We start from the raw sequence: 20,208 nt of genomic DNA on the forward strand, positions 1-20,208 counted from the left end.
GATAAATGCCAAATGTGCAGTTAAAGTTAGCTAAGACTCTATACAGGCTAAAAAAATACTGTTCTTGTTTGGCACTTTTCTAGAGTGTCTGACAGCAACCTTGACATATAGTAGGAGCTTAATAAATGTTTATTAAGTTACTTTGAGATCGGGCTAGAATTCACCTCTTCTAGGTCAGCTCTTTCTGCTAAATCAATTTTTTTTTCTTCTTTCAGCAAGCATTCATTGAGAATTTCTTTCATATGCCAGAGCCTGGCACTAGCACTATAAAGACAGTTAAAATAAATTCACTGTCTGTTTCACTCTCCAGCAAAGAAGACAGATGCTTTTAACAAGTAGATATAATTCATTTTGGTAAGTGTTGCAATTAATGTATGTAGACAGTACTAGGGGAACATAGAGAAGTAAGCTATGAATAAGAGATTGTTAAACTCTTTTTTTTTTTAAATGAGAAGTTGGCTGGAAAGAAAATGGAAGAAGGGCTTTGTCAGGGAAGCAGTCTGATAAAAAATGATGCCCAAAATTGCACATGGCAGAAATAGATGTTTCACACGGCTCACTCAGTGGGTATATTGAAGGCTTCTTTTGGGTGCCATGTAGTAATCGGTTTCTTAGCACTGAGCTGAAGAGTGTGAATTCTTTGCTGTAGGCACAGGTTGACCCTCTGAAACCCCGCTTGTGTTTAAAAAAGACAAATGGTCTAGTGGGAGATAGATTGGGGCAAAGCAAGAATTGAAGATGGAAGGACAAAAGGAGACTGACAGAATTTAGGAAGAGATGAGATGATATATAGGAGACAGTGGCAATAAAAATGGAGCGTGATAAAGAGAGCGAGAATACGAAGCACACTGTTTGCTTTAAATTTTCTTGTCCCTAAGAAAAATAACTAATAAGGAAGCCAGAAAGAACATAAAGACAGAGAAACAGGCCATAAAGAAAAGTCAGTTCTGTATGGGGCTAACTAGGAGCTGCCAGCCTTCACCCACATGTCGTCGTCCAAGATTCCCCAGCATTGCTGCGAGACATTGTTGTGGATCTTGTGGCTCTTCTCTACTGCCCAGATTTCTGTCCTCTTCCCACCCACATTGAAAGTGCACCTCTATCGAGGATTTTCCATTTTGTGCATAACAGATTTTTCATCTTAGAAACAGCGCTTATCCGATAGTCTGTCTTGGGAAAGTGACCAGGAAAACACTAGACCAGACAGTCCTATCTGGGGCTGTTTTGAGGTGGTGGGAGCTCTGTGTAATTCCCTTTCAAATACCACCGTGTAGGTGCCAACCCATATTGCTCCAGTAAATTCAACTGGGTAAGCAATTTCAACTGTATGGATACAGCTGAATGATAGAATGTAGCCTTTGTTAAGTTATTCACTAACTATTTGAAAAACAGTGAGAATCCATTTAAAACTTCAGCCTGGGTAAATTCCGTCTAATTGCTAAAGAACAGGTGGACCACTGAAAAGAAAAAGGGAAAAGTTAATAAACACAAAAATGTTATTGGCCTTTGTAGTAATCGGGGAAAAGAAGTCAAACACAGAATAAGATACTATTTTACCATTTTCAATTTGCAAAAATTAAAGAGTCAATGTCAAGTATCATTGAGGATGATGGAATAAAGGAACCCCTGTTACATGTTGATGCTGACGCATTTGTTACAACCACACTGAAGAAGAATTTGGTAACATCTGCCAAAGTTGCAGATCCTCTGTGATCCAGCAGGTCCAGTCTTCAAAACTCTCCCAATAAGTATGTATAGAGACAGCCACAAGAATATGGATGGCAGTCTTTTAAAGAATCTCTAAGTTCATCCTTAAGAGAATGGGTAGTCATTCAATAGAATGAATGAACTGAACCTTACATATATCAACATGGATAAATCAGAAAAACAAAATGATGAGCAAAAAATCCAGGTTTCTTATGTGTGCTTGGCGGGATGACATCTCATGATGGATGATGACAAATTTATGAAATCAAAACTTATAGAAGATTGTACATTTATTATGGGTACAAAAAAAATAAAAGTGTGAAGTGTATTGGAATGATAACCAACTTCAGGATGGTGGTTTTCTTGGGAGAATGGGGGTGAGTTCAGTAGTATGATAGCAAGAGATATTTGGGGGTTTGTGTTGTCTTTATAAAGTTTCATTTGTTAGGCAAGTACAGTTTTTCTTGTACTCTCTGAAGCTTTTGTTTGTATAATTATAATATTTATAGTAAAAACCCTGCACATGGCTTTACTCGTGTGTTCATTCATTAATTTAATCTGTCACCTCTTAATCTGTTCAACTACCCATTCACTTGTTATTCTTCTTTCTCAAAATAATTTTATTTAAATAATCCAAGAAATGGTGATTAGGGCTTAAAACAAGTAGGGAGAGAGGGACCAAGAAGAATCAGAAGACAAATTGAAGGGAGATAATTGGGTAAAGTTAAGATTTAACAATTGGATGTACATATATATGTGTATATAAAGAAAGGCAAGGAATCAAGGATAATTTATTCAGGTTTCTAGTTTGGCATTGACTGTTAAGCATGCCAGTGAGACAGAGGAGGAGGAATGATATTGGAGCAGAGCGGGAATAAGTTATCAAAACTTTGATAATTTTTCTTCATAAGCCTGACTGATAATCTTTAATTCAGTAATTACTTACTAAATATCTACCTGTACAAGGCACAATAAATAGAAAGAAATCCTTTAAGATTATGTGTAAATACTCTTTTTCATGAAATTTTTTTTAAAGTTTATACCATTACTTTTTAAGCATCATGGTACAGTTACTGTGTCAATAAATTCAGTTGGGTAAGCAATTTCAACTGAATGAATACAGTTGAATGATAGTATGTAGCCTTCGTTAAGTTAGTAACTATTTGAAAAAGAGAATCCATTAAGAACAGCCTGGAAAAGTCATTTAAGTTTGCAAATTATATTCAGAAGTTAAAGGTGGTTATCTTGAAAACATCCCCCAAATTTAGTGTATTAATTAGTAGCTGGATAAGGCTAACTTCAGAAATTCCTCCTCAAAAGTTATCTAGTTCATAAAATAGTAAATATACGACTATATGGATGAATTCAGCAACACTCTGAATGGAAATAAGCAGATTTATAAAATTAGAAATATGGGTCAAATATTTCTATCTTCATCTTTTTCAAAGCTTCTGTTGCCTATTGACTTGGATTTACCCTCGCCAAAGGGAAGTGGTTCACAGGCACATATGGGATAAGAAGACCTAATTGTTGGGGTGCCTGGGTGGCTCAGTGGGTTAAAGCCTCTGCCTTTGGCTCAGGTCATGATCCCAGGGTCCTGGGATGAAGCCCCACATCAGGCTCTCTGCTCAGTGGGGAGTCTGCTTCCCTTCCTCTCTTTCTGCCTGCCTCTCTGCCTAATTGTGATTTCTGTCTGTCAAATAAATAAAATCTTAAAAAAAAAAAAAAAAGACCCAATTGTAGTGTAGATTTCCAACTCCTGCCTTATCAGACCATCTCAACTAAGCTCTTTTCCATTTTTTAGGTTCTACCCAAATTCTCTAAAGTTGTCCATTTTAGTCCTGTTCTCAGTGGAAACATGAGTGCCCAATCCTAATCGCCCATATGGTTTTACTATTCCTCCTCTATAGATATGTCTCCAAGACTACATAATAGGCAAAGGTCAGGAAAATAACTTTGTCTACTAATCCCATGTGCTCCGGATAGCTTGTGAGCTCACCGGAATTCCTTGGGAGGTGTTAGACTAGAATCAGACCTGCTTAATCTTGCCTTTGCTCTGCCCCACCCCATTATACACCTATTCCTTGAATTTTGCTTATTTCCTCTAATATTGGAGAAATAAGCCAAAGACCACAGTCAAGTAACCATAAAGTCATAATTCCCCAGAGACTTGAAAAAGCCGTCATCTGCTGCCTTGGTATGGCTACCAGTCAGCCCTTTTGATGTAAAGCATCTGTCTTTTTCAAGGAAATAAGAAAGGTCTGGTTCTCCTTTCTAGTCTGTGAAGTGGGAGGCAGTATCATTTGTTGTACGGAGCCACAAGCTCCATTTTACTGGGTTGCAAGCTGCTGACTGTCTTTTTTAACATGCTGAAAATTTCATCAGCTGTCTTTAATAAAAGATGTGTGTGAGGGAAGACATCAGCCGTTGTGGTTGGGTTTCTGTTCCTCAGCCCATGAGTCACAGCAGGCAGAGAGAAACGACACCAGTGTGTCATCAGACAGCCAGTCACCTGGACCTCTTGCCTTTCAGTTATGTGGCTACAGAGTCTTTAATTCTGTTCACAAACTTATACGTGCTCCTACTTGGTTATCAAAAGGCTTTTTATTTATGCCCCCTCCTGTCTATTACTATTTAGTCACTTACAGCTTCTGTTAATAAAGTTTCACTTGAACATTTACTACTTTAAATAATGGCATGACCAAAAGAATTCACTTCATGGGAGAAAAGACATTTGACCTGATATTTTTTGTTCTGTAAGTGACTTCATCCTCCCATATGAAACTTGGAAGTTGGACAGTAATATGACCTAAGATCAGGAAATAACCTCTAGAACACTGCTTCTCAAAGTGTGATGAGTATACAAAACACCTGGGGATCTTTTTAAAGTTCAGATTCTGATTTGCTAGTTGGTACCTGAAATTCTGCATTTCTGCCAAACTCCCAGGGGATGCTGAGGCTTCTCCCTGAACTAGAGGCAAGGCCAGAAGACCTACAGGCATTCAGTCCCTTGGGCATCCAGTAAGCTACCGCTGGTCACTGCTGGGATGCCTTGTCTTTGAAGAAAGAAAACAACCATATAACAAAAAGTAACCTATATCTAGTTTTATTTGTAAATTTTTAACAAACACATGAAACTGTTTATGTCAAAATTACTGTTGACACTTCCAAGCTGTTATCTAAGGCAGTAGAACCTGTTACTTGGATCACGTTTGGGCATACATGCAGTTTCCCTCAGTTTCCGCTCACTCAAGCAAGAAGCTATCGTGATGTTTCATTTTATTTTTTTAAGATTTTATTTATTTATTTATTTGTCGGAGAGAAAGAGAACACAAGCAGGGCAAGCAGCAGGCAGAGGGAGAAGTAGGCTCCCTGACAAGCAGGGATCCCCATGCGGGGCTTAGCCCCAGGACTCTGAGATCAGGATTGGATCCGAAGGCAGATGCTTAACTGACTGAGCCGCTCAGGTGTCCCTATAGCGATGTTTTAAAAAGCATTGCATAATGTTAGGTGTTTGTAGGTATTTAAAATAAAAATCTTTTTTATTCTAGTAAGATAGATATATTCAAACCAAAATGTTATTATCTAAACATAGAAATCACTAGCTGCTTAAAAATATTCTTAAATGTATACATTTTTAGTTTACTTGGATTTTTACTCTTTAAGGAGCACAATGAGTATATGTAAACTTTTATGGGCTCTGTTTAACTTCCTAAGGTCAATTTTTGATTATTTTTGTTTAATGAACAACATGCTAGGGTGGATAATGCAAAATTGAAGTTATTCCAAAAAATGCTATTATAATTCGCATTCAGAACTTATTTTGATGACATACTTCCTAATAGTGCTTTTTTTAGAATGATATTCAGCTTTCCCTTTTCATCATTTGATGGCAGGGGGGTGTCTTCAAAGTGTTCCAGGGACAGAAGCACCCGGGCTGTGAGTTAGTAACAATAGTAAAGCCTATTTCTGTGGCTGGGCCTTCTTCACCCCGTGTATTCACATCTCTCCCTTCCAGCTTTAGCCTGAGAAAGGCCACGGAGCTGGGAAGGGTGGTAGAGCCAGGCCACAGATCCACAGCATGGCTTTCCATGGTCACTGGCAGGAGTTTCGGCTTTGTGTTTTTGAGATGATAAGGAGACAGAGGAGAAGAGGGAAAAGCCCATAATATTGTATTCTCATGTAATCTCAGCAGCAGTTCTGCAAAGTGAGTACTGTTATCATCCCGTTTCTGGAAGAAGCTGAGGTCTCAAGTATTCACTCAACTTGTCTGAGCGCACACGGTACTGGGGCAGAGAAGGCACTGGAAGCAAGACATTGTGACTCTGTGACTTTTGAGTGTTTTTAATAATCCCTTGAATTGTAATTATAGTGAGGCACGGATACTTTGATAACAAAAATGATTCAAGAAATAATGACTACCCCATAGAGCCATCTGGTTTCTCACAGCCCCCGTCCCTGGATCTCTTCTATTTCTGGTTAGCCAGGAATGGTCTCCAACTGGAGTCCGCCCTCCCCATATCCTCTCTTCCCACTCAGGATAGCGGAAGTCTAAACATTTTATCTACTTAGCATCTCTAGTAATTCAGACTGTGAACACACTTTGTCATTAGTGTAGTAGCTGTTTATTGATAGTTGTGCTAAGCTCTGTGAGGGAACATAATTGAGAAATGTGTCTAGGCATCAAGAAACTCAAGATAATAATGGGCAGAATGATAACAAAGTTCTTCTGGGAAGATAGAGTAGGTGGTGTTATTTTGGGTTCCCAGGGTGGAGCTTCATTGTACATGTAATTTAGAGCTGTGTTTATTTGGACTGGGACTTAAAATTAGAAATTGACCATCTGTATTTTCCTTGATAAGTATGGAGTCATCCTGACCAAAAAGTTTTCTGAAGGTCAGGCATAGCTTATATTTGCAATTTTATTTTTGGAAAAGAAAAAAAGGATGTAGAAAAGTTTGAAAATAATGCCCCGTAGTTGAGGACTTGAGAGAATTTTGCTATATATCCAGAGACATTATGTAGCCATTGAAATAAAAATTGTAAAGTATGTATAACAGCATAAAAATCATAAATATGCATGTGCTGTATACCTCAAGCAGAATAAAAGGAGGAAAAATATAGCAGACCTCACCAAGATCACAGTCGGTGGTTGAGCAAGAATTCAAATCCAGACCTCTTAAAATCCAAATCTGATCCTCTCTTTACAGTTGGTTTATTCTGAGCTATTCAGCCCTGCCCCCAGCATTGTTTTTGGTTCAGAAATAATGGCTTTCCCCACAGTAAAGAGTGGAGTCACTTGAATTTAGCTGAAAAATGCACACATTTTGTGAAAATACTGAATTGTAAAAATAATTGTGAATTATTTTACACTGCATCACAGAGTTGTCAGGACAATTAATAGTTGACACCATCTGCAAAATGAAAACACAATCTTAGCATAAACATTTTTAGTTTTATCTGATATCTAAAATATGCATTTGTGTAAGTGCCAAAATATTAGCTGCTCTGTTAGCCAGAAAGTTCCAGCAATAAGACAAGAGCAGAACAGCCTTTATTTGTAGATAGGAAGCAAAGTATTTTTTCCTTTGGGAAGGACTTTTTTGTTGTTAATGAATGTCTGAGAATTTGGGGATGGAGACCATTGTATTAAGTTAATGGTACATAACTCATATATATATATATTTTTTTTTAAACTTGGCCTTTCATATGATAGTTTTGTATTGCAAATATCACACATTACAAAAAATTTTGTGTTGGAGAATCACAACTACTTTTAAGCAAATAATTTAAAACTTTTCTTACAGAAGTTATATTTTTATGTACTATATTATATCTGTTTTGGTATGTTGTTATTTTGCTGTATTTATAATAAACATTCACCATTAGAAGTTTGAAAGATTGACTTCAAAAGGAGATCTTTGTCTCATTAAACTACTTGGATTAGATTTGGAAAGGATGTTAGTGGTTACATTTGAATTTTTTTTTCAGGGTTTTTACCCTGAAAACATCAGTAAGATTTTACAAATTTTTAACTTATTTACTTATGTTTGCCTAAGTGGCCAGGGATATTGCTAAGGAGAGGAAACAAAGAGTGGGTAGATGTAGATTTATCAGGTTTTCCAACTTAACATTTCTTGGCATTGAGTTGAAAAAGGAAAGTGCTGTTTTATCTGAAAATGTAGGACTTTTACCTTTTTTCTCAGAAAAGTACAGTCTGACTAGGTTACTAGGTTTTCATATGTAACCTATGCTTTCTCATTAAAGAAGAATATTTTTTAAGCTGCCTGCCCTGTTTAAAGCACAAAGTACACCAGCTGTTTGAAAACTTTTTTTTTTCTTCCTAGTTATCTTGGTCTATTTTGTGTAAATTGTTAAATTGTTTCCATAAAATGCCTCCAGACATAAGGGAATCATTTGCATAAGTGGATGAAGATTTTTGTCTTCCATAAAGGAAAGCTTGAAACAAGACTCTTAATCATTTTCCTCCCTTTCTCTGGTTCCAGTATCCCGCAGCTCTGATGAACCTGGGGGCTATTCTCCATCTCAATGGCCGGCTACAAAAGGCTGAGGCCAACTACCTGCGGGCGCTGCAGCTCAAGCCAGATGACGTCATCACGCAGTCCAATCTCCGCAAACTGTGGAATATCATGGAGAAGCAAGGTTTAAAGACTTCCAAGACTTGACACTGGAGGGCAGTACCTCGCCCTCCTCCATATTTGGAAGCTGGCTTCATGAATGAACAGAACTTCCCAGCAGTGCTATGACAAGAGCTAGTATGGACTTCAAGACGGGGGGCAGAGGTCACTGAGGTCACTGCCACTTCTGGGAGTATTCACTTCGCTGTTGGCACAGCCGTTAACACCAAAAAGGGGAACATTGGAAACCTCCTGAAGGATGTAATTGTTACCCATAGAACTATAAACCAGAGCACTTAAAACAGGATCTTATGGCATTGGGAGGGCGGGGGAGGGGCGGGGTAAGGGAGGGAATCTAAGTTACAAATTTTGCTCATTTTTGAAAGCTAATTTAGAAATTATCTTGTTCCTTAAACACTGTGAGAGGAAGTCAGCGGGTCTGTTCAGCCCCGGTAAGCTATTAAGATCAAGTGTTAATAGGGAATGATTCAAGTGTGGTGTGAATCCCAGTGAGCTGGCCAGTTGTCCTGACGCTGATGTCTTCCCTCTTCCGAACAGCCTGCTTATCAATTTCTGAAACTTAGGGGGAAAAAAAAAATTTTTTTTTTTAAGTACATCAGGATCTGTCAGAATCTAGTTATTTCCTGACTATTGCAGATAATATTTTATGATTTGGATGTCACAGTCTTCATTTCTTTTGGACAGCCTTTGCTTTTCATGTTCTAAGCAGAGTTGACTACGTTTCACACTGGTGTTGCAGGACGGGTTGGGGAGACCTTAAAAGTGTCGGCAGGCATTTTTTATTTCAATGTCACCAACATATTCCCCCAAACTGCCTTGGAGAATTCATTGTATTAATTCTAAGGCTTTTGAAATGGCTCTTTCTGGTTAATGCACATGTTTATATAAGGATTACATCTAAAGAGCTTAAAAGTGATCTAGTTCGGATAACTGACCAGCAGCTGTTAGACAAAAGGGAAGGTGCTATGTGCTTCCCAGATGTTACTGACTAAAAAAATCCAGTCTGCGCAAAGAAGTGTATCATAATGGCTGCCAATGATTTTATATTTTAGAAAGAGTTGGTATAAAATGCTAATCCCTTTCTAATGGGTTCCTAAACAGCAATGCTGATCTTTTTAAGGAGTAATTTTTACTGTGTTTTGCTCTTCCTATAAGACATCAAAAAATGGCCTATTTTAAGCGATAGTAGAGTATAGCATCAACCCGTGTGTTTCTAGGTCTTCTGCCAAGTGCTTTTCACAGCTGAACACTAATTTCACTAGCATACTGGTATTTTACTACTTTACCTATTAGTAACCACTTCAGTGATCATTATACAAGTAAAAATGAAGTAGAGAAAAACATTTATCGAACATTTTTTTGGCTTGGAAACCTTACTACTAAAAATTAACTTTGCAAAAGAGTTCATTATCAACTTCATAGAGAAAGTAGCTATAGAGTACCCTGCATATTTATTTATTTATTATTCTACCATAGCAAAATAACAAAACAAAACTTGATTCATTAAGTCAGTTCTTTGCAACTGAAAATTAGCTGTTCCTCCTTTCCTTTAACACTTCATGTAAATATCGGTCAGCGTCCCCACTAAAAGGAGGCTGGACATACAAATACATCATCTTATGTTTTCTCCATATCTTAAATGTTTCCCTACATAGCTGAGTAAAGTGGGATGAAGAATTTAAAGTAGTGTTCCTATGGCACTAGTGTTTTTTTAAGAAGGGCAGATGTAGTGAGAGAGGTCTGTTAATGGCATTAATAAGAACACCTTCCTAATGTGTATATTATTTCATAAACATTTCATGGAAGGGGCCAAAAGTTAAATTATAAATAAATCACTGTGTTTTCAGAATGATATTTAACATTTAACAACAGCAAACCCGTGGTCAAACCAAAAATGTGGGTTGAAATGTATTTTTCATCTTCTAGTGCATTGGCAATTGCTTAAAAAAAAAGTAAGTAAATAAATAAGGAATATAATATAAGGATATAGAGATAAATTCAATGTCTAACATTTTTATTTATTTAAATAGTTATTGACCTATGATGACTTCCTAGTCTTAACATTTTATGTCTTTTTGTTGTTCATGTTCTTCCTTTCACACGCTTGGTTCTTAATAGGTTTGCTGATTGCACACAGTAGAGGCACTTCATTTTGACCCAGTTCCCAAGTAGCATTAATAATTGGGCCTGTGTCATAAAATGCATGGATCTTTAATAGCTAAATGTCCCTGACACCTTTCACTACAGGGCTGGGCTTAGTAACTGACCAACGTGGGGGGAGGTTGGGGGGGGACTAAAGATCACGGTCAAAAAATGTCTCCGCTCAGGGATTTATGGTGGATTATTGTAGACAGTGCTAAAAATATAGAGCACAAGACAAGTTTACTAAATTAAAGTTTTATTTTTTGAGAAACTGTTATTTGTATAAATTATCAAGATTTGTAGGCTTTCCTTTTGTAGAAATAATTGTTTTATGTGCCAGAGAATTTCAATTTTGTTTTCAACAATAAAGCATTGATAACAAACGTGTCGTTTAAACCTTTTTTAAAATCTATAGCAACACAACTTAACGCTGTCATGGATTTTAACAGAAATTGGAGAAAGTTTGAAAAAGGGAGAGATTGAGAGTCAAACAGAGACACATCAAGGCTAATGTATAACCAATAATCATTAATATGTAATAGTTATAATAATATTAAGGGTTGCCTGTAACATCTGATTTGCTGCTTTCCAAAAAAAATGACATAATTTTTTTTGTTTTATTGATGAACTGTAGAAAAGTGTTAGGTAATAGCCCAAGCATAGCCCATTCTCTGCCTCATAGGTCATTTAGCTAAAATGGTCATATTTAGAAGACCCTGATTCTCTAGTCATAATCCTAGAAGAAAGCACAACCCTGTTCGGTTGAGAGACTTGGGTATGGCACATTCAGGTATCAGTTACAAGAAAACCTTGGGTCCTAGACAAGGTGCAAACTGGCAGAAAATTTGATCATCTTGTTAAAATTGTCATTGCATAGTAACATAATTACATATTGCCTGATAGCTTTATTAACGATAAAATTGGGGGTGCCTGGGTGACTCAGTTGTTAAGTGCCTGGCTTCAGCTCAGGTCATGATCCCCGGGTCTGGGGATTGAGCCCCATGTGTCAGAAGGGTGTCTACTTGTCTCTTTCCCTCTGTCCCTCCCCCTGCTGGTGCATGTGCACATTCTCTCTCTTTCAAATAAAATCTTTAAAAAGAAGGATAAGGGGCACCTGGGTGGCTCAGTGGGTTAAAGCCTCTACCTTCGGCTCAGGTCATGATCCCAGGGTCCTGAGATGGAGCCCCACTTCGGGCTCTCTGCTCAGCAGGGAGCCTGCTTCCCTTCCTCTCTCTGCCTGCCTCTCTGCCTACTTGTGATCTCTCTCTGTCAAAAAAATAAATAATATCTTAAAAAAAAAGTAAAAGTAAAATGAAGGGTAAAATTTAGCTATAAGGATTTTACTTTTAAACATCATATGGATGTGGAAGGTTATATTCCAACTTTATAGTTAAGAAACCCAGAGTTCAGAGGTATAAAATAACTTGCCCAGGTCACAAAGCTAGCAAGCAGCAAGACTGTCCCCATGGTGTCCTGTGCTTATATATCCTGTGTCTTGTGAGCCCTCACACTCTGAACTCAAGTCCAGAGATGAGATTTCTCATTCACCTTGGCCTTTGTCTAGCTTTTCCATCTTCCACAAATCATATTCTCTACCTCTCACACTGCAGATGACCAAGAAGACTGAAGGAAGTTGTTGTGGTCTGAATGTTCATGTACCCACCCCCCCAAATTCCTATGTCCATAGATTATGTTATTAGGAGGTGGGGGAGCAGGGGAGTGATTAGTTGGTGAGGACAGATCCCTCATGAGTGGGTTTTGGTTTCTATTTCATTGATTTCTGCTCTGATCTTATTATTTCTCTTCTCCTGCTGGGTTTAGGCTTTCTTTGCTGTTCTTTCTCCAACTCCTTTATGTGTAGGGTTAGGTTATATACTTGAGACCTTTCTTGTTTCTTGAGAAAGGCTTGTATTGCTGTATACTTTCCTCTCAGGACTGCCTTTGTTGTGTCCCAAAGATTTTGAACAGTTGTATTTTTATTTTCATTTGTTTCCATGAATTTTTTTAGTTCTTCTTTAATTTTCTTGTTGACCCATTCATTCTTTAGTAGGATACTCTTTGTATTTGTATTTGTACATGATACACCATGTATTTGAATTCTTTCCAACTTTCCTCTTGTGATTGAGTTCTAGCTTCAGAGCATTGTGGTCTGAAAATATGCAGGGAATTATCCCAGTTTTTTGGACTGGTTGAGACCTGATTTGTGACCCAGGATGTGATCTATTCTGGAGAATGTTCCATGTGCACTACAGAAGAATGTGTATTCTGTTGTTTTCAGATGGAATGTTCTAAATATATCTGTGATGTCCATCTGGCCCAGTGTGTCATTTAAAGTCTTTATTTCCTTGTTCATCTTTTGCTTAGATGATCTGTCCATTTCAGTGAGCAGGGGGTGTATAAGTCTCCTACTATTGTTGTATTGTCAATGTGTTTCTTTGATATTATTGTTAATTTGTTTATATAATTTGCTGCTCCCATGTTAGGGGCATAGATATTTAAAAATTGTTAGATCTTCTTCTAGTACAGACCCTTTAAGTATGATATAGTGTCCTTCCTCATCTCTTAATATGGTCTTATTATCTGATATAAGGATTCCCACCCCAGCTTTCTTTTGATGTCCATTAGCATGGTAAATTGTTTTCCACCCCCTCACTTTAAATCTGGATGTGTCTTTGGGTCTAAATGAGTTTTTTGTAGACAGCATATGATGGGTCTTGTTTTTCTTGTCCATTCTGATGCCCTGTATCTTTTGACTGGGGCATTTAGCTCATTTACATTCAGGTTAACTCTTGAAAGGTAGGAATTTAGTGCCATTGTATTGCCTATAAGGTGACTGTTAACTATAGATTGTCTCTGTTCCTTTCTGGTCTACTACTGTTAGGCTCTCTCTTTGCTTAGAGGACTCTTTTCAATATTTCCTATAGGGCTGGTTTGGAGTTTGCAAATTCTTTCAGTTTTTGTTTGTCCTGGAAGCTTTTTATCTCTCCTTCTATTTTCAATGATAGCCTAGCTGGATATAGTATTCTTGGCTGCATATTTTTCTCATTTAGTGCTCTGAATATATTGTGCCAGGTCTTTCTGGCCTACCAGGTCTCTGTGGATAAGTCTGCTGTCAATCTAGTATTTCTACTGTTGTATGTTACAGACATCTTGTCCAGAGCTGCTTTCAGGATTTTCTCTTTGTCACTGAGATTTGTAAGTTTTACTATTAGACAATGGGATATGGGTCTATTTTTATTGATTTTGAGGGGGGGATTCTCTGTGCCTTGATTTTGGGTGTATTTTGGTCTGTTAGAAGAAACTATCTCCCAAAACTTTAAAGAAAGAAAAACATATATACACAAAACATGTAAACATGATGAAGGAATGGAATATGATTGTAAAGATGACAGTTTAAAAAGATTCTAAAAAAAGGAATTGATAAGAAATTGGTTGAAAAAAGAAAAGAAAAGAAAAGAGGAAAGAATGTGATCAGGCTGGAGAATAGAACAAAGCCAAGCTCCTGATTTAGGGTATATTTTGATTAGAAGAAATTATATCCCAAAATTTTAAAGAAAAAAAAATCTATATGTATACAAAAAATAAGGTTAAATACAATAAAGGGGTAAAATATGACTATAACAATGAAAATTAGAAAAGATTTTTAAAAAGGTGTTGATAAGATAAAAAATGTTAAAATAAGAAAGAAGAAAATTTTTTAAAAAAGAATAAGAAAAAAAATGGAAAAATTTTAACTTTGAAAGACTAAAAGATCATGGGGAAAATCCATGAATTCTATGTGTTGCTTTCCCCTACCTCTGAAGTTCTGCAGTTCTCATTGATCAGTGAACTTGATCTTGCTGGATGTTCTGGCTAATCTTCCAGGGGAGGGGACTGTTGCAGGGATTCTCAAATGTCTTTGCCCGAGGAGGAATTGGCACAGCCCTTGCCAGGGGCCAGGCTGAGTAATCTGCTGGAGTTTGCTCTGGGGAGCTTTCGTTCCCTTAACACTTTTCTTAGAGCTTTGGAGAACAGGAATGAAAATGGAGGCCTCCCGATCTCTGGCCCAGAGTTGCCAAGAGCTCAGGGTCCCACTCCTCAGTGTTCCCTCAGAGAAAAGCAGTCCTTCCCATCTCCCTGGTCTCTGGCCACACTCCAACCTCACCCAGCTTGTGACCTAGCATTTCTATCTCTGGCACAAGGCCCCATTTGGAGTCTCCAAAACCAGCAGATTCCTGCCCCGCACTCCCAAGCCACTCCTCCCGGAGGAGGAAGGTGAGTCTCCCCAGATCTACTGCTTGTTGGGGTTCCTGTTCGAAGAACAGTGGCCTAACTGTGCCTTGGATCATGGTTTAAGGTAACCCCACACTGACAGCCCTCTCCTCGGCTCCATCTCTGTAGCCAGCTTCCCCGCTCTGAAACCTGGGAGCTCTGCCACACTCAGACACCCCTGATCTTTCTGTGACCCCGTGGGACCTGAGACCACACTGTCTCTGAGAAGGCTCCACCCCCCTGCTTAGACTCTGGAGTGACGTCCCTCAGTGGAACAGACTTCTAAAAGTTCCGATTTTGTGCTCCACTGCTCCACTGCTTACCAGGAGCTGGCCTCTCCCCCAACAGTCTCTCTTCCCATATATCGCCTTGCATTCGCTTCTCTGCACGTCCTACCTCCCAGAAAGTGGTTGATTTTCTGTTCCTAGAATTGCTGCTCTTCTCTTCACTCTCCTGTTGAGTTTGTACCTGTTCAGAATGGTTTGATACCTATCTAGCTGATCTCCTGGGATCTGATGTCATTTCAGTCTCTGATTCCACCATCTTGCTCCTCTGACCTCAAGGTACAGTTTTGACCTGGACTGAAAGCCCTCTGTTCTGAAACCAGTAAAAGCAGGGGCCATGCCTTTCCTTTTTGGCACTGTTTCTTCAGCCTGGCACACTGGTGCTGAGTAGAACATAAAATACACTCTAAATGAAAGAATTCTATTACTTGCTCATGATCAACCTGATATATTTTTAAAAACTCTTTTTCTAAAAAGTTGAAATTGGGGCTTCAAGAACTCTTTGCATTTGATATTTTCGTCTTAGGGCTGCATTTTCTCATAGTGTATGTACATTTCTAGTACAAAGAAAGGAAATGCATCTAAGTCTTGGTTATTTTTGCTATTACAAGGGAGGAAACTGGGTTTCTAGGGATAATTTAAGAATGACAATGATTCCAGTTCATTTGTATGTACCTTTGGCACTTCATTTACATATTTTCAGTATTATAGAATTTTCTTCCTACTATTTAAATCTCGTGGGTATTGCTAGAAAACTTGGGTTAAGCATTGGACCTGCCACACACTGGAAGGAGAGAACAAGCTGAAATGGCCATGTGATTGTACTCACTCTGTTCTGCTGAGTTTTGCAATAGAGAAAGATGCATGTGTACCAGGACTTGAACCTTTCTTGCTGTGTCATTTTGGGTGGTCTTCCTGCAGGATGTAATCAGAGAAGTCTTAGCGTTGGATTTCATTCCATCTGCCACTTCACCACATACGGGCCTTCTGCTGTTATTTGTAGAACTTTGAGATGGATTTTTCCCCCTGCAGCACTGCTGGGATTTGAAGTTCCATTAACTTGAAATTTCTGTGACATTTTTCTTCTAAGTTTTTAAAAACGTTTCCTCAACTTTTTACAACTACTTTCTGATGTTATTGTGTTATTCATCTACTTCCAAAGAGTGGACAGAGAAACTTTTGTTTAGCTAGAAAATTGTTGGCTAGAATAAAACGTTGCAAGTATGTGAGACAACTTGTTGGGGTCATTAATAAATACTTAGAGGGATCTAAGAAGTTAATATAGTATCTGAAACGGTGTTAGGGAAAAGTTGCTAGACCTAAAAGGAGAAGGTCAAGGTGGAAAGACAAAGGATAGACACTTGGGGAATTGACTATTAATTGACACTGGAACTAATTAAATTTTTGTCATAGAGGTAGAGGATCTGCTAAGAGCAGTTTGAGACCATGTCCTTTTTGGTTGCCCAATAATCTGTCATTGTATTGCAAGGGGGGAAAATGTTACAAATAAGAGAATGGATTATAATACAACCACAGGAGAGGCTGAAAAAATGTTCAGCCAGTTGAAAACTAGACTAGAACTGGTTATCTATTCTGATCTGAAATATATTGAATTTTTCTTCTGCATTGTTTGGATTTGACAGGAATTGCTCTCATTCAAGACAAAACTGTCAGCATTCTCCAGTCAGATGGAGAGAATAGAGTTCTATGTTTCAAGTAATAGCTGAAGACTTCTAGAAATATTTTTCTAATTTGTCTCATGTCTCTTCCTTTTCTGTCTCAGAAGATGCAAAGGAAGTAACTGCTCTAAGAACTTCCTCTTGGTAATATCATGGAGCAGCTAGAGACTATAATGAAGTTGTCAAAACTGTGTACTAAGAAATCAAGCGATTTGATTTGTTTTCAGAAATGCCAAAAAGCTCATAGAAGTATTTTGTATCTGGATAGTTCTCTTGTATATTGTAAAAGATTATTTATTACCGGAAAATCAAGATTGACAAGGAAGGAAAGAGATGAGTATGTGTGCATGGGGAACGGAAACAAGTGATTACCTTTGATTTTCATGTAGCCTTTTGTTCTAATCTCCTTTAGAAAGTAATGGCCATGATGACTCTAACAATAATAATTAGGTTTTTAACTGTGCAGACATTAACTTATTAAATTACAAAGAGCTAATTAATAATCTCAATACATTTTCATTTTTTAATTCTCTTTGCGCTGTTTTAAATATGTTGTTACGCTTAATGTTTGGCTGCTTTATGTTTCCTTTGCAATGGGCTACTTTTCTGTAAATGTGCCTTGCCTATACTTTATGATACTGACAATTTGAGAAATTTCCCTGCAATTACAGTGTTTCAAAGCATATTTTTAGAAATCTGTCCACCAAATATTTAAATATTACTACATTCTATTAATATTTAACTGGATAATTTTATATTAAATGATGCAGTAGAGTTCATCAATATCAGGTTTTACTATATCCCATTGGGTATAACTCTTCCAATTGCCCTGTCAATACTATTTATAAAATATGACTATACAAGCAAAATCTGTCTTATTCTACAAAGTCAAGGAAATTTTGGGTAATCTGTTGTCACTTCTGTTTATAGAACTAATTACTGTTTGAACTTGTATTTGTTCCAAAATTTTGCTCTGTGAATGATGCTGAAGATGAGTTGGTCTGCTGTTTCTCAAGTGGCCACAAAGTGATACTCATAGAAATGGCAGTAGTGACATCAGAGGAGTGAACACAGGATGTGACCTCTGCAGCTGACAAGTGAAAAAACCTATAGTTTGGGGCAGTCAGAGGATGTAGCTAAACTTACATACCCACAGTGGATCCAGTGTAGTAGGTAACATGTTCAAGTACAAGCTGCAGGTTACATCCTTCATGGCCCAATACCAACCATCCAGAGTTTGTGAAAACACCTCTTCTTTGGAGTAAAGGGTGGACACAAAGCTTGCCAGGAAAGATTTGATCATGGATTCTTCGTGGATTGCATACATGGAAGATACTACTGCCTGAAACTCCTATGTCACTAAATTCAGTTTGGGTTCCTTGCTTAAGACATGAACTCTTCATTTTAGAATAAATTTATGAAGCATACCAAACCAAACACAGCTGGTCTAAGTAAAAATGGTACATGCAAGTATTAGGGTAGATTAAACCACTTTCAATGATCCATTCCTGTCATCTGCTGACAATGCTTGGTTATTTTTCTGACATGGCCATGGTGCATCAGTGATCCAAAGTTCATTTACCTCTTTTAGCAGAAATAATGTGTAAGATTACAGACACAAACATATTGGGGGGGTGATCATGAAGACATTGGCAAGTTTTTCTTTCTTTATTTTACTCGAGTCTATTCTATGTTAAAAAAAATGTTTTTGGAGCATACTAGCTACATGAAAGCCCTTTAGAGGCCAGAGAATAATTGTAAAGTATGGATAGCATGTCATTTTCCTACTGTGATATAATAACAGTAAATATATTTGCTACAAATCTTTATGATCATAGGTTAGTCTATTTGATCCCTTTTCAAGCTTGTCCGCCTTCTTTTATATACGTGCGCGCGTGTACACACACACGCGCACGCACACACACACACACACACACTCACACTCACACTCGTTGTGCGGCTGGGAAGTCTGCAACTAAACATAAGTCCAAACATTTGATCCTCCAGAAAGGAAATCATTATGAGGAATGAGACATAATTTGAGGTGTTTTGATTAACAGAGGAAATAAAGAGAGATCAAAGCTTTTGTCCTTGGGTGAGTGATTTAAATCCAGACAAGCAGGAGTCAAATGGAGATGAGGGCAGACATTTCTTAAGATACTGTTATAAACACCTTAGCAAATGTCTTCTCACACTCTCCTATGCCTGTCGCAATCAAGCAGCTGCTGTGATTCATCGAATCACTCTTTTATATAAGGCACTTTCTTGTCCTTCTTTTGGAAAAGAAATGCCACTCAGATAAAGAGAAGATAGGACAAATGTATATGTCTTGCTCACCGTTTTCAGAATAAGACTAATTACCAAACTGATCTTTAAATGTCTTATTTTTAAATGTGTTTCTTCTTGGAGACCTTAGTCAAATGATCAAACAATATGGATTTTCTAGTACAGAAAATAACATGCCAATTCTTAGCACTGATGAAAATAAAATGACCACTGGACCCCTTCAATTGTATCACCTTTCTTTGGCTTTAGCTCCCCAGGTGATATCATATCTCAAACAAGGCAACTCCATTCAACTTGCCCCTTGAAATGTCAGGGCTGTGGGGCCTTTCCCATAGATATAAATCTGAATGAACAGAGTTTCATTTCACCCTTTCACTCTGAATATTTTCTTCTTATTATATTTTCTGTATGCGGAGCATTTCAGAGTTTCCAAAAGGACTCATATTTTTATATTGAGTTTTTAAAACAATTTGGCAAAGCAGGCAGGAGAAACATGATTATCCTTAAATCCAAACTCCAGATGAGGAAGAAAAGCTCAGAATAGCCATGTAACTCACCTAAGATCACATTCAGAAGGAAGACAGGTCTTTCTCCTAATCTTAGGACTTTAGCCTAAACCCTGGGTAGGCATTAATGGATATGGACACAATCAATACACTAGGGGTATTTTGCTCCCCTTTCTTATTCTCTTAGTTTCTGAGGATCAGATAGGATTGAGGAGTGTTTCCATCTGAAAGACTCTCACTCAAAACTGGAGACCGATTGCAACTATACACCTATATGGTGGAAGGATTGGGGAACAAGAAGGGATCATTCAATTATAAAAATACATAGGGGTCACAAAAATATTTATTTTTTTTTAAGATTTTATTCATTTATTAACAGACAGAGATCACAAGTAGGCAGAGAGGCAGGCAGAAAAAGAGGGAAGCAGGCTCCCTGCTGAGCAGAAAGCCCGATTCGGGGCTCCATCCCAGGACCCTGAGATCATGACCTGAGCCGAAGGCAGAGACTTTAACCCACTGAGCCACCCAGGCGCCCTTAATTTTTATTTTTTTAATCAGCCACCTTGTTACCTTTATTTGTCAGTGGTGGGCATTCAGTATCCATTGCTTCTTTTTAAAGTGTTGTACCTCCTGAAGCTTATTCTTGTAATCCGGGTGTCAGCTGAGCTCTGCCTGATGTTTGGCCATGCTGTCT

At 37.9% G+C, this 20,208-nt stretch overlaps 1 protein-coding gene across 1 annotated transcript in view; it reads left to right on the plus strand.

The window, feature by feature from the left end:
• TMTC2 (transmembrane O-mannosyltransferase targeting cadherins 2) overlaps nt 1–10,308 on the plus strand; it is a 432,486-nt gene extending 422,178 nt beyond the window's left edge. The window contains 1 exon segment of the mRNA XM_047741689.1: nt 8,214–10,308. Within this exon segment, the coding sequence (XP_047597645.1) occupies nt 8,214–8,393 (180 nt within the window). The 3' untranslated portion in view covers nt 8,394–10,308.
• Nucleotides 10,309–20,208: the final 9,900 nt, after the last annotated feature.

This window comes from Lutra lutra, chromosome 8 (assembly GCF_902655055.1).
Source record: "Lutra lutra chromosome 8, mLutLut1.2, whole genome shotgun sequence".
Taxonomy (NCBI): domain Eukaryota; kingdom Metazoa; phylum Chordata; class Mammalia; order Carnivora; family Mustelidae; genus Lutra; species Lutra lutra.